The 16,120-nt window shown below is 38.6% G+C and overlaps 1 protein-coding gene across 6 annotated transcripts in view; it reads left to right on the top strand.

Moving 5' to 3' along the window:
• ARB2A (ARB2 cotranscriptional regulator A) overlaps positions 1-16,120 on the top strand; it is a 363,023-nt gene that overhangs the window by 257,787 nt on the left and 89,116 nt on the right. For all 6 annotated transcript variants that reach the window (XM_077817192.1, XM_077817193.1, XM_077817189.1 and 3 more), the window contains one exon: positions 3,320-3,404. In XM_077817192.1, coding sequence (XP_077673318.1) covers positions 3,320-3,404 — 85 coding nt within the window. The remainder of the gene's footprint in view (positions 1-3,319; positions 3,405-16,120) is intronic.

The following is a 16,120-nucleotide window of genomic DNA, read 5'->3' as shown; positions in this document are numbered from 1 at the left end:
AATAATTTCGATTAAAAACATTTTTGAAACTCAGTCACCAGAGAAAACCAATCAAAAATGACTGTAGTTTTCCTTTCTACTACACAGCAAAGTAGACACAAATATCATGTAAGGCACATGATCTGGTAACAGAGTAGGGTACTGGGAGGCACTTAGGACTCCTGGATTCTGAATCTGCTTGCTTTGTGACCTTTGAGCAAGTCCTTTAACCTTTTTGTGCCTCAGTTTATGATCTGTAGAACTCATGTAAATTTATCCACCTCACACAAATGTTATGGGATTTAATTGTTTATAAAGTACTTTAAAGATCCTTTGATGAAAGGTCAAAGCATTCTTATTACTTCTATACTATGGGAACTGCTGGTTGATCTGAGGTTAACCTGATATTGGTTTATGGCCAGCAAGCACAACTTCTCTTCCGTGGGTAGAACATAACGGAATACATTTATTACGCTTTTTAAGACTTAAGTATGGGATAGCTGCAATTGAAAAAGAGAGAAATAATTTGTAATGTGAGATCAACTAAACTCTTGTTTGTGAATCTGTGTTCCTGATCAAATAAAGGTCATACTGTTGTCATTGGGAATGTTTTCTGTATTTATCTAGTCTTATTTTGAAATTTTAAAACAAACAATATATATTCCTAATATAAACTAATTTATCCTGTACTTTTTAATAGGAGTGAGTTTTCCTGTGGATTTAGTGAAACATTGTTTATAGACTGCCTATTCCTAACTTAACCTCATCGTTTTATAGGCCATGACTGATGGGAATAGAGAATCACCTGGGATGCAGTCTGACAGCTCTGACTTAAATGTTAAAAATATAAAGAATACTAACCCCTCTAGGCTCAGTCAGAAAAATCCCCATTTTTCTGTGGGAAATCAAACCCTTAAAATATATGTTACACGGTAGAAACTGAAAATGTTAAGTCCTATAATTTGAATCTGACAACTCATTTTTCTCTGAACATTTAGTCTGAATGAGACAAGTACATTACCTTTAATTTCATTTACAGAAAGTAGATGTTAAAGAATAAGTAACATGATTAATGGCCTAAAACGTGGATGGAGTGTCATAACTTTACATTAGCATTGGAAATCTCCTATAAGAAGTATTTTTACATATGTGAAGTGTAGGTGAGTGGTATTAAGACTAACATATCACCTAGCTATCTCTTACTTAATCGGGTTTAGGGCTACTGGTAGAATGAATAATAATTAAAATGTACACCTAATCTCTGTCTGTCTGTAGTGCTAATTGCTGTCATTGAAAGAATGAATTGTTTAAAAAGTCATTCTTCATTGAAACTATCTCTCCTGTATCATTGGTGGCCTATTTTTAGTACCTGTAGAAGTCATGATTTTTGAATTTATTAGGAGCTGTGATGAATGATAAAACAAATCATCCATTTACATATCTTGACACTGCTTTCGAGAATACTTATTTCTAACAGGCAAGTGTCACGTTGCACATAAAAGCTGGTTAATTGTGTGCTAATCTTCTGTATTATCTCAACTCTATGATGTAGTGTTCTAGCAGTAGTTAGTATTAATTTTATTTATTTCAAATGAATGTAATACCTAATAAAAATCTTAATTCTTTTGTAATTTCTTACATTTGCTGTTTTACATTCAGTTGTTAATTAAAATTAGGTATGCAAATTATAAAATTTATCTCTATTTTAAACCTTAAAGCCTGTGTGAAGCATGGAAATACTAACATTTCAACCATTTTTACTAAAAAGATAACATTACTGGATAGTGTTTGTTTTCATGTGTTTTTTTTTTCCACACAGTTCAATAGTTTCATTGATCTACTGTTTCTTACAAAAATCTGCCATGCTTTGTGAACTTCACTTTCTAATCTCATACAGCAACCCTTCCTTTATGTTGTTCCTGCTCTCCCTGGTCCCAGAACAGTAGGGTTGCCTTGACAAATCTATTCAAAAGCCATTCCTCGGCCTTTATTGGTGGGGACTGGAGGCTTTGAAATTCTCTCCTCACTGCAACACAGCTGACATCTTCTTCCAGACAGAATGAATTAAGGAAATACAATAAGACACTTGATCTACCAGTCAAGGATCTTTCCACAGTGAGGACTGATTCCATGGTGCACAACTAGGGCAGCAAGCATCTAAAAATACACAATACACGCTTGTTTACCGGAATAGCAATCAACCATTTTTGCAATCATGATTGATGGGATGATTTTTTTAGAAATCTGTCTGGAAATTCATTGGCTTTTTCCAAGAAAGTTTTTTTTAAAATGAAGTTAATCAGTTTTTACAAAGGCAAAACTCCAAAGTAGTTTTGTAATATGTGAAGCCATGAAGATTTTGTATTTTAACTGACAGGCTTCTAAATAGCCACATTGCTTTGTAAGGTAATCTTAAATATAACAAATGTTGTGTAGTCAGACAAATCCTAATATCTAATATATCCTAATAACAAATTTTGAAGTATTTTATTTGAAATTTTGATACACAATCTTCTCTGAATAAATTCCAGTGAAGAAAAATATTTAAAAGGTATCACAGTAAATTCTTTTTAGTCAGAAATTTAGGACTGAAATGTGAACTTGAGTGTTCATTAAATATATATCCACAAAGGCTGATCTTTACATTGTAAAGTATCTGTACTAGTTCATTTTACCTAAATTGGCAGTTATTTCAATAATCTGCAATACTATATTTTTCCTGTCATAATCCATTGTTTTACAACTTCACGGCCACTGCACTGTCTCATCAATTTGTTGCATTATCACACCCTAAAGATTATGACCTCTTAATAAAAGCAAGGAAGATGGGAGATTATTTATATTTATCATCAATAATTACTAACCAATTACAAAGGAAAATTTGAATTACATGTTGGATAATTTAGGCCCCATGCATTTAAGCACATGCTTAATTTTAAACAGATAAATCCATCCCTAATAAGGCATTGGGACTACTCATGTAGATACCAGTTCATCAATGCACTTAAATCCATCCCCATTCAAAACAGGACTTCAGGATATACTTAACACTGAGCACATACTTAAGTATTTTTGCTGAATCAGGGCTTTGCTGTTTTACTTATGTTTGGCCACATGTGAAACTAAGGCTCTGATTCAACAAGGTACTTAAGCATATGCTTAACTTTAAGCATGTGAGCAGTACAACTGGGTCTACTTTTCAGTCCCCATTGTGACTGCTGCTTAAAGTTAGTCACATATTTAACTAACTTGCTGAATTGTGGCCTATATTTATAAAGTCTAATGATTTATTCTTGTTTTAGATTATTGCTTCACCATAAAATTGTCTCTTACATTACAGAACTGTTGTAACTGGGTGTCTAGTTCAGAACCACTAGATACATCAGTAGAGTCCATGTTGCCAGACTGCCCACGTGTTTCTGCAGGTATGTATACTTGTTTATAGTATATGTATATGGTGTCAAACGTGCCCATGAGTGAGTAGTTTGATTGTTTAAAATGTGCTTATTGTATTATATATTTTAAAAATAATTTTTGCTTTTGCTTTACTCTTCTGTGGCTAAATGATAAGCAAAATAATATGTGACTAGCTTTTGAATGCCTATCATAGCCTTCTATTTTTATGATTTTTAGTATTTTATTTTGCCTTTGTCTAGCTGTATTGAATTTCTATGGCTTACTACTAGTTTTGTAGCCCTCTTTTTCTCTTTGTGTGTGATTAATTTTTGAGTTATTGGAACTTAAGAAAAATAATTATAGAGATTGTGACAGCTCAGAATTTTACGCTAAATTCTCCTGTAAACAATACAAAAAAGAACAAGTGAATGAAAAAGTGACCTTCTGAAGCTCCAGTTAATATGAATCTGTTCTGTACGAATAGTGCAAATTACAAAAATGTAAACCAAAATTATAGTCCACCAGAATGTTGGAACTTCTACTGTGTTGGTGATGTTCTTGAAATGGTAATGCCTTTCATTAATGGAAGCATAAATCATAGGTGTTTTATTCAATGAAAGGGATTAATGCAATAAATCATTTGTTAATGTGTTATAAAGTTATGTAATAATTTCAGGAAGATATTAATGAAACATAATTTGTAAATATAACAGCAAGACCTCTAGTATAGAAATAGTCATTCACAATATAAGAAACTACTATTGAACTTTAATTTGCCAAAAATGAGAAGCACAGTTATAGGATTTCTGTAGAATAGTAAAACAATTTATACTGCACAAGATAGAGGCAACATACCACCCACCATTATATTCATTTTTATTAAGAATGGAATGTTAATTTTTATCAGACCCTGCTGCACATGAAGCACAATTGTTCATTTTACAAGTTACAGGTTAATAATATAGGGCTATTTATTTGAAGTCCTCTAAAGTCCTATTCTTGCAAATGAAGTTCAGGATTTTTTTAAAGGCCTATATAAAGTTAGTTGTATTTTATTTTAGAGCTCATTTAAAGCCCCACTCCTGCAGTCAGATCTGCACTGGAACATGGATCCATATTAGTAGATCCAACTGCAAGATTGAGGCCCAGAAGTGCTAAGTGTCAGTTCTGTACAAACCCAGTGAAATAGAAATGTTTCTATTAGTGCTGCTGTTGTGGTTGGAAAACTAAAATATGGCTTCAATTCTGAACAGAATTCATAGACCAGACTTTTCATTATTTTTAAAAAGTTGTGGTTGCCTTTTGAAAATTTAATACTGCACAGAATTAGCAATTCTAGATACATTTTAGTTTTAGCTTTAATTTCCCTATCTGTGCCACTGTTGTGTAAGAATACATATTACCAGGGGGGAGAGGAAGAGGATCTACAGTGTGTTCATTCAGAAGAGCCAGTCCCAATAACAGATGTTTTGAATAACAACCGGCATATCCCCAAAATACCAAGAAGGCTCCAGTTGAGCTTTTGTTCTGTTTCTATAATATTATATTTCAATGATGTGAAGGTTATAATATAACCAAGCTAAAATCAGGATATTCAAAATAAAGACAGACACTTTATTTATATATTTTTTACTCTTTAATGATGATGTGCATTAAGAACCAAGCTTCAGTCTGAGCTTTACAGTTCCAAAGAAAATGAAGCATATTGGGCATAGTTTTAATGTTACAACCTGTGAACTCCTGGCCCCATTTAAATAGATGGGAGTTTTGCCACTGACCACAAAGGAGCCAGGATTTCACCCAATAATTATATGTAGGTTTTTTGTATTTAATGTCATATGTTTAAATTATGTGCAGCACTTGGATGTTTTAGAAAATGTAACATAGTTTGCAAATAGATTTTGATGACAATGATTTAAACATAAATTATGTAATACCAATTTGATGATTCTCTAGTATATAATCAGAGCTTTAAATAGGTGAAACATTATATAAGAGTTATTGACTTCTAATTTCCTAACGTGTTTTTGTTCATGTTCACTATATTTCTTCTATATTTTATTGTAAGTAGACAACTGTAAGATATTTGCTGAAAGACCGTGAATAATCATTACAGCTTAATTATATATCCTCATTAATATATAAATCTTCATTAAAACTATCCATAATGAATATATGAAGTGTTACTAGATATTACAGCATTAGTAGCCGGTGTGATAGATTTGATTTCAATCCTTCCTTTCTGAGAACTGCAGTACTGAAGCAATCCACACTGACATATTGGCAGCATTGTTCTTGGTATTTAAAAAAAAAGAACAGTGTTTCAATCATTAGAACGATAAGAAGATTTAAAAAAAAATCCTTTGCAAGAAAAAAAATAATTCACCTCTCTTTTCTGCTTACCACTTTTTACTTACATTTGTACTGAGAAATAAGTTCAAGGTTATCAAAGCATATCGTTGTCTCTTGATCATATCCTATGTGTTAGCTTTATTATACAGGGTCTGATTTCCAGTTACCCAGCACTCCAAGATTCAGGGGCTGGGGGAGGTGGCTACTAATTGTTTGTGAGCAGACCTCTCCTCCACTGATGGCATGGCCCTCCGCTTGCTGAGTCAGTTCAACCAGCCATATCCTTACATAGCACTGGAGATGCTGGCATATTAATAAGTCATCAAACTGGAAAAACAAAGCTGTATATCCAGCAAGGTTGTTCAGACTTTTGATTAGAGTATCACTGACTGGTTAAAACATATCTGCTGCTAATATTTTCGTTCACATTCATATTTACTTATATAAAACTAAAAACAAGAGTAAATACACTTTAAATTTAAAATTAAAATTACAGGATGAGACTTGGGAACAGTGAGATAACGTCATAGCATTGGATGAGGGAACACAGATAGTTAATGGAGTACAGAGAGACTTGAAAAGCAGTAATTACAGAAGAGTTATCAAGTAATTTGATATAAATTTGTAATTTGGTGTGGTGGCCCAAAGATGCCAAAGTGATTTTAGGTTCCCTACTCGGAGCAATCATGTTACAGATGAGGGTGATGTAGGTTCCCTTTTATACAGCATTGGTGAGACTTCAGTCAGAATATTCTATGCAGTTCTGTGCAATTTGTTTCTCAGGGTCTTAAAGAAGTCATTAGGGCAGGTGATCTGTGGGAATATTCCAGAGGGGCTAGTGGTCCACCTAGTTGCCCAGAGATCCTTGGGATTTCACAACTAATTTCAGAACTCTGCAGTTTAGGAGAACCGTGCCATCTACCTCTCCAAGGTAGATCTGACAACCCCTGTAACTACCTCCACTAGGATAATGACTCCAAACCTGTGTGTTCTGGAAACTCCCCAAATATTTGTTTATCCTAGAGCTCAGGCTAGGGGAGAGTCCAAATTAGCCTTTACAAACATTATTTACTGCAAGTTAATTGGCAATCAGTTAACTTAAGGTAAAAATTCTAGTATAAGCAAGCCCCGTAAGTATTCTTTTGCAGCATTTCCTACATAATTTTGTCCCTTCCATAGGTTTTTCTCTGATATATACTTTAACCTTCAATCAGCTTCCTGGGTTCTTAGGTGAGATTCACTCGTGTGAAATTTCTGGGATCTCATTGGCATCTTTTTTAAAAGCATGGCCCCATATTGTAACTTTTCAGTCTTCAGCACCTATTGCTAAATTAATTCTTCAGAAAAATTAGCAGAAAAATTGGGAGATGTATATTAGGCCTTATCTGCACAGGAAAATTGACCCAAATCTCTACTGTGGAATAAATTAACATAGTGATTATTTCAGAATAGAGAGTTCACACATGGAGCTATTCTGAAATAGGTTATTCCAGAATAGCTACTACAATAATTTTCCTCATGTAGACAAGACCTTAGGTTACATGCATTCTCCTTTGCTGTTAACTTTTGGGTGTCCAACTTCTTCTTCTTTCATATGGTTTAAATAGGTAGCAACAACTACAAATTTATATCTACGTTTGGTATCAGAGGGACAGCCATGTTAGTCTGGATCTGTAAAAGCGGCAAAGAGTCCTGTGGCACCTTGTAGACTAAGCTTGGACTATAAGGTGGATAGAAAGCTGCCTAGATTGTTGGGCTCAATGGGTAGTGATCAATGGCTCCATGTCTAGTTGGCAGCCGGTATCAAGTGGAGTGCCCCAAGGGTCAGTCCTGGGGCCGGTTTTGTTCAATATCTTCATAAATGATCTGGAGGATGGTGTGGATTGCACCCTCAGCAAGTTTGCAGATGACACTAAACTGGGAGGAGAGGTAGATACGCTGGAGGGTAGGGATAGGATACAGAGGGACCTAGACAAATTGGAGGATTGGGCCAAAAGAAATCTGATGAGGTTCAGCAAGGACAAGTGCAGAGTCCTGCACTTAGGACAGAAGAATCCCATGCACTGCTACAAACTAGGGACTGAATGGCTCGGCAGCAGTTCTGCAGAAAAGGACCTAGGGGTTATAGTGGATGAGAAGCTGGATATGAGTCAATAGTGTGCCCTTGTTGCCAAGAAGGCCAATGGCATTTTGGGATGTATAAGTAGGGGCATTGCCAGCACATCGAGGGACGTGATCGTTCCCCTCTATTCGACACTGGTGAGGCCTCATCTGGAGTACTGTGTCCAGTTTTGGGCCCCACACTACAAGAAGGATGTGGAAAAATTGGAAAGAGTCCAGCAGAGGGCAACAAAAATAATTAGGGGACTGGAACACATGAGTTATGAGGAGAGGCTGAGGGAACTGGGGATGTTTAGTCTATGGAAGAGAAGAATATGGGGGGATTTGATAGCTGCTTTCAACTACCTGAAAGGGGGTTCCAAAGAGGATGTCTCTAGACTGTTCTCAGTGGTAGCAGATGACAGAACAAGGAGTAATGGTCTCAAGTTGCAGTGGAGAAGGTTTAGGTTGGATATTAGGAAAAGCTTTTTCACTAGGAGGGTGGTGAAACACTGGAATGTGTTACCTAGGGAGGTGGTGGAATCTCCTTCCTTAGAAGTTTTTAAGGTCAGGCTTGACAAAGCCCTGGCTGGGATGATTTAATTGGGGATCGGTCCTGCTTTGAGCCGGGGGTTGGACTAGATGACCTCCTGAGGTCCCTTCCAACCCTGATATTCTATGATTCTATGATTCTTTCGTGGGTGAATACCCACTTCATCAGATGCATCTGACGAAGTGGGTATTCACCCATGAAAGTTTATGCTCCAATACATCTGTTAGTCTATAAGGTGCCACAGGACTCTTTGCCGCTTTTATCTAAGTTTGATAGCCAGCACCTTGCTACGACAGTGAGCTGGTGAATGTCCTTCAGGCCCCTGGCAAAAGAACAAAGGGGACACTCATATATGATGTGCTCTATCATTTGTGCCTGGTGACCACAGTTGCATACAGGTGTTTGCTTCATTTTCCATTTAAAGAGGGTTTGTCCAGTCTCCCATGAGATTTCCTAATGCAATTCAATCTGCATCAGTCTTTCCAACATAAATCAAAACGCAGTGGTTCCTTGGCAGGATCAACAACGAGCTGTTTGTTTTGAGCGGTCAAAATGCTCCAAGTGACTCTCCATTGAGCCTCAGCATCAAAGCTGGGTGTAAGAGTCTTGATGTGGTTCCACAGAGGGTTGTGGGATTTTAGACACGTCTTAGGCAGGTAGTGCAGGTCATCATGCAGCAGGATCCTCGTGTTTGCATTGACATGGTTAAGAAAGTGAGATGTCTGAGCAGCTGTTCTAATCTGTGGAGGCTGGATGTGTGATAGGACTGGGAGCCAGTCGACTGGAGTCGATTTAAGCGTCCCTCACACTATGCACATAGAATTGTTGAGCTGAGTGTCAAGGAGCTTAGTGTGACTGCTGTGAGACCACACTGGCACACACAATATTCAGCCACAAAATATACCAAGGCAGTTCTTGTGGTTCGTAAGGTCCATGCTGCCCAATTTAAGACACGTTAAAGGGGTCTTATTTTCATAAGGTGTGTGCTCAGCACGTTCTGAAAATCACACCCTTTTACCATCAGTATAGTTGGGCACCCAAAAATTGAGGCACCTTTAAAATCACTTGTCAGTTTTGAAAACCAAGGCCAGTATAATTAAGACATCATTAAATAAGAAGATTAAATTATTAAAAGGCAAACAAACTGGTGCAGAGATGAGGAGTCTACACTGATCCAGAGAAACACTTTGATACAATCTTCCACTGATACAAGTGGGACATGTCAGTAACAGATTGTAAGGTTACCAGGCATTATCTCCTGTTACCAGACAGTCATCTCAGGTTTATTTTCCAGACAATATATATTTTTATTTTAGGCAAAATTTCTAATACAACTCACTTGCTTTGAGTAAGAGGCAGAGCATTGTGATTTTTTTATACAGTGCTCATGTTATATTACATATAAACAAAAAGTAAGGTGCCTGCCCATAGCAGCCTACAGTCCAAATTAGACATAATACAGTATAGGGATGCCAATAAATAAATGTTGAAGGGAAAAAATGGTGGTAATAGCAATGAAAGTTCATGAAATATTCTTACTGGGTTACAGTCACTCCACCTGCATAGAGTCCAAGCAATTTTCCTTGTGCATGAGAAGTGCAGGTTTAGGTCCATTCTTAGGTTGAATGGGGAGTGAGTGTGGAATGGGGGAAAGGTGGTGGTACTCTTCCAAGCTCAGCCCACGAAATAAACTTTGCCTACGTTAGTTGCTAAAATGAGGCACTACTCACTGTTGACTGTGCAGATGCTCAAAATATGGTCACGTTGCTGCTTAGCTCCCAGTGTGCTGGTGTGTCAATGCAACAGCTCCCTCTCTGGCCAGGCAGAGTGTTGCATCAGAATTCACTGGTCTGGTGGAGCAGTCAGTCAGTCTATCTTGCTTGAGTCCCACTGGGGTGTGTGGGTTTTCTTCTTATTCCTGGCGGGGTCAGCTGGTCCTGGTACCCAGGGGTCTGGAAACCTCCTCAGTTCTAAAGACTTCCCAGGAGTTGGTAGGGCCTGCCCAATCCACTGGGTTCCAGTTCAAGTTCCTTAAGCCAGACCGGCAGAATCAAGACTCAGTGATTCTGGTTGTACCCTGAGCTCCTTTCTACCTCCCCTAGTTTCTGTAGGCTCTGTAGCCTGTTGGTCTGGTTGTCCCTTCTCAAGGTGCAGTCTCTCAGCAGCTTGATGGCAGGAGTTCCCTTCTCCAACCTGTTGTTCCTCTGGCAGCTGCCCCACCCCTCTGCTTCCCAGTTCTTTTATCCTCCCAGCTGCTTTGAGGCTACTGAACAGCATTGGCCAACAGTATGCTCATTAACTCCTTGACTGCTGGGCCAGCATGGTGTATATAGCCCCATGACACTTGCCCTTGATAGGGCTTCGGAATGTCCATGGGCATTGCTGGGTTTGGCTCCTTCTTGGTTGGAGTGAAAAAAATAAGCATTGGTGTCTCCCAAACTCCTCCTATGAGTGGCACCAAAATGAGTTGTTACTTATAGTAAATTGTGCAGATCTGAGACCCTCCTCGTCCTTTTTTCCATGAGGAATTAAATAGTTAGCAAAGATTATAGTGAATCATCATCAATGGGTATCTGAGTTGACCCCTCACTGATGAATGGGGCAGTTCATACCACTCTGAATTATTGCTTTGGGCTCTCTTCAGGCTCGCATAGACATCTCTGCATCAGTTAGCCTCAGAAAAGTGAACAGTGTTTCTTCACGACCATAACAGAGAGAGTCTTTATTTTTTATGAAAGTTGAGATTCTGGAGAACATGACAGTTGATTCAGAGAGGGGGCAGTATGGTGTATGGGTGCATACCAGCTGGCCATGGCTCCCTCATACCAAGACTAGAATGTGGCACTGCAATGTGGCTGAGGCTGCTACTCCACGCTAAGTAACAGCTGTAGCCCCTTCAAGAGACCTGAGTAGCATTAGTTTGGGCCATTGGGTCTGCATATATTCATAAAGGCCCTGTCCTGGTGCATTCACAGTGGTTGTCTCCTCACCTGCCTATGCAAGTGAACCCATGTGCAGTGCACAGGGCATACAAGAAACTACCATGCGGTCACTGTACCTATGATCCCTATGCACACATGCAGAATCATTGTGAGACCATTGGATCCAGGATTTCACCCGTTAGATCTGAGCGATGCCTTACACTGGCCTTCCTCCCTCTCCCTGGCTGATTTTTACTAATTTTTTGTTGAAATACAAATCTGCATGTATACAATAAGGCCCCAATCCAGTAGTGAACAGTAGGCCCCTGTGTCTGTGCAGGTTTCCAGTGAGGTCAAAGGAGTTCTGTATAAGTGCAGGGGTTTGTACTCATGGCGTTCATTACAGGATTGAGGCTTAAGACAGCAACCTCATCCTTGCCAGAGTAATCAGAGCACAGATATAAGTTTTGTCTGTTTTTTCCTTAGCTTTAATTATAGCAGACTAGACTGACGCTTTAAAAAGTTTTAAAATCTTGCTCAGAGTAAATAAGGGTCCGAAAACCACAAACTGCCTTGAGCTGATTAAGAAGATGTCTGAACTTAGCCCCACAGTTCCTCTTAGTTCAGCTTACCAGTGCTTCTGATTTTATACTTTTAAATGTTTTAACACTGATGAAGGCAGTAGGGTTTTTATACTCAATTCTTTTGTTTCTACACAAGTAGTTCATGACTGGTGATAAATATCCAAGATCCTTAGTAATTAAAACTGTGTTCATTTTACCATATGGGAAGATTAAACCAGACAATGTGCCCATTTTGGTAGGATGTTATTTCTGCATTCAGTAGTTTTTCACAGAGATTAAGATTACAATAATCAGTGTTTATTGTAAACCTCTTTGCATTCTCTGGCTTCGTGTTCATGCAGTTCAGTCAATGAAAGCTTTTTATTTAGGAGGAAAGATTAAAGTTTGAAGTGTTTTTCAAAACGAGACATGCACCTATGCTTATTTACGTAATCAAACAAAAAAATGTAGTGGAACATTAGTAACATGAATTGACAAATGCAAAGAAACGTCACATTTCAGGCTGCTACTCTAACCTTATTTTATACTGTTTTCTCTCGAGTCTCACATGCCGTATATGCTCCTGTACCAACTTGTCAGTTAGCTACTTCCTTACCCCTTTAATTCAGGCTTCCATTACCATTTTCAGCCAACGTTACATTTTCAGTATTTCTTGAGCATATTTTTATGTGTGAATAAATTTCCTTTATAGGAAATTTTAATGGAATCTTTGAAGCGAAAGACTGCAACAGCAACAACTTTGGTGCTGCTGATGCACATGTGCGATAAGTCCTGTCTTACCTATGTGATCTTAGAGTGAGAAGTCTAGTAGCATTCTACGCACTCTATTCTTCAAGGCATGCCCATTTGTAGTCCAAATTCACTGCTGGAATAAGCAGATACAACTGTATCAAAGCTTTGAAAATGTGGGTTTAGATTGGGACCTTAACTATACTATATAAAGTTATTGCCAAAAAGTACTTCTAATATCAACTCTTGCTACAACCAACCCTTTTGCTACCTCTCTCACCTCTTTTCCCGACCACCTGTTTCCTCTCAGTTAAAGTTGAACATCTGGAACCAATGATGCTTTATCCCCCAGCCTCATACAATGCATCCAACAAGAAGTGAAGGTGGGATTCCAATTGTTTTGTTCCTCCAGGGCATGTTCGGGATATGTCTTAGTCGAAGGAGGAATAGAGGCACCTCATGCTGTTTCCTGTAGCTAAAACAAAACCTCACCTTAAACAAGGGCTTGCTGCAATATTTCCAGGAATAATTCCTTCCCAAACTCCCCAATGCAAAATGAGAGTATGAACCCTTTGACGTCCTTTAGGATGATGCAGCCTACTCCTCCTTGCCCCTTAAATCGCTCACTCCATGAATGAGGGACGGGGCCATACCTCTGCTTCTTTTTCACCTCCTTTGGATGTATGGAGGCCCCAGCCCAGCACAAAGATTCTCCTTGCATGTACTTAAGTGCTTAGGTGGATAAAATAGTCCTTGCAGTCTCCACAGAGCACTGGATCTGTGGCTGTTCCTTGCACAAGCCAGACGTGGGGAAGGAGAGGAAGGCGTCTTGCTCCTATTGTTTCGTACTATAATATAAAGGCCCAAGACGGTCTGGCTCTTTTTATATTCCAAGTTATGTATGCTGACCTCGGTGACTGAGTTGCTCTACACTCTGAGCTTGAGGTATTGTTCTGGGTGTCCTTAAGCCTCTGACTGCCAGATGCTGGGTCTGGATGACTGAGGATGGATCACTCAATAATTACCCTGTTCTGTTTATTCCTTTTGACGCATCTGGCATTGGCCACTGTAGGAAGACTGGATACTGGGCTAGATGGGCCATTGGTCTGACCCAGAGTGGCCTTTCCTATGTTCTTATTTGCTACGTTTTACTCCTGTTCACCCTGCCAAGCCAATACATCTACGGGAGAGTGAGTTGGTATATCAATGTAATTGTTACTAAGGGCTGAAATCCAGCAACAAGAGAGGGTGAGTGCCTGTGAGGAGGCACTCATTGCCATGGTTGATATAGCCCTAAATTCTAATTGCAAAATCTTTATTACTACTGATGTCACAGCTAAGAGAACACAGCTTGCATTTCAGATCCCAGGTTGAGTTTGCAGGTTTGGCAATAGGGACTAAAAGTATTTTACTTGCAGAACGAGAAAATTTGATATGGAAGTTATCAACAGCTGACAAACATGGAGTCCCATTATTCCATTTTTAGATACCCTTTTCAGAATATAATTGCACTTTAAGCCTTATCCTGTGAGGAAACATTCCTATATTTGGAAGGCCTGCTTTTTATTTTAGTGAAACTGATATGCGAACCCCTTGAAAAGACTTGTCACTTTCTGCTAGCCAATGTCAGCAACTAATCTCATCATGTTAATGTAGAAGGACAGTCAGGTGATTTGCCTTAAATTTGTTGTGATTGTAGTATATTTATGAAAAGCAAAAGCAAACAACTGCTTTATAACAAATGTTCATTGTTTACATGGATAGTTTTAAGAACAAGGCTAATGTAAGTAGACACAGATTAAATTCTTACATTTACAGCATGAAAACCATACTCTTTATAACTAATTTTTTAAAAAGATCAATATTTTGAATAAACATTTCATTCCAAGTGCCTGTACTATATCAGTAAATATATATTTTTGCCGTATTCCAACTTCAAATACAAATGAATAGAATAGGATATTTTCATATGAGCATATTATTATTCTATGCACTTCTACAACACTTGAACAAAAAAATAATCCACATAAGACAATGGTTAACCAAGAGTAAACAATTTTAAATTATGTTCAGGGTCTGTTCTCTAGCTAATTAGGATGTAAATGTCTTTAACTTTTGAGCAAGCTGTTATAATTAAAACAAAGATTAAAATAAAAAGTCCAATATTGCTTTTTTTCAGGGAAAGAAACATAATGTTTATGCTTGTAAACTTGAGCTCTCTACAGATGATACACTTTGTCTGAAAATGATGTTTATTTTATTGTTTAGCTGAGGCCCTTGAATTAATATATAATCTGAAAACTCTTAAGGCCAAATTCTGGCGTTAGTTACTCACACAGGGCTTCATTTGAGTTCCAGCAAAAGCCCTATGCATGCATGTGAGGGCAGAACTTGGATCTTAATTTGCTTTGCTGAGCAAAACAAGATATGTCTGTGTGAATCATTGTCCCCTTTGGCTCCCGATTAGTCAGGGGTGGGTCGTAGAAGCTGGGATCTGAACAAGGCAGCAGAGCAGGAACAAGATAGGAAGGCAGGAATCAGGAACAAGGCAAGGCTCAGGAGTCGGGCAAGAAGGTGGGGTCAAATGTAGCAGCCAACCAGGAATTCACCTAATTGCTCAGAATACTTCCTGTACATCATTGTAGCCTAAATAGCAAGTGTGAACCAATAGGAGAGGCCAGACATCTCTTTCAACTGTGAGCTTCATGGGTGGTTTCAATGTAAGGTAGCGTTCTTTAGCCCACACTCCCTGGTAGTACCAGAAAGCTTCTGGGTGTTGGCTACAATCTGAGGACTACCCCGGGGACATGTGGACCCAGGTTTCAGACCTGTGATCCCCCACACTTGCTCAGAAAAAGAACACAAAATGCAGCCATGTCATCTTAGAAAGCATGTCAGATTAGCTTCCACTAACTGTCTTGACCACATGTGGTCGTTTCAAGCAATCAAAGAACCAGACCCTAGGGGCTTTTCTGACCAAATGCATCAATTGACCCAGCTTGATATTTGAAGAGTAACATAGATTACATTTTTGAAGTCAACTTAATTTGATTACAGCTTTTTTGAAGTCAACTTAACACCACTAAGAACAAAAGAGGAATGGAATTTCATTGAAAATTTTTGAAATTTCATAGTTTTGCTCCAGTGTCATGGCTCTGGTGCTCTGCTATGCTTCAGCAGAATACTGTGCCCCTATGTGGTGTCGTTCGCCTCACACTGAACAGGTCAATGTTTAATTGAACTTGACCATGCGCATCTTCACAGGCATCCTGCACCCCACTCCTATTCCATGGCCACCAGTTCTGAGCAACATAGCCCTCCACACATTAATTGCAGAGTCTCAACAGCCAGACTGATGGAAAAGCTACGTGCCAGTCCAGGTCTCTCACTGTACACAGACATTTTCAGTCGCCACAGTGCATGAATTACGTTGAAGCTTCCATTGTAATCTCAACCACCAGATCGGAATCTGTCAGCGGGAAACCTATGGCGTGATGAGTGGTCAT

Source organism: Eretmochelys imbricata, chromosome 5 (genome assembly GCF_965152235.1).
Source record: "Eretmochelys imbricata isolate rEreImb1 chromosome 5, rEreImb1.hap1, whole genome shotgun sequence".
NCBI lineage: Eukaryota > Metazoa > Chordata > Testudines > Cheloniidae > Eretmochelys > Eretmochelys imbricata.
This window is presented reverse-complemented; position numbering and strand designations above follow the sequence as displayed.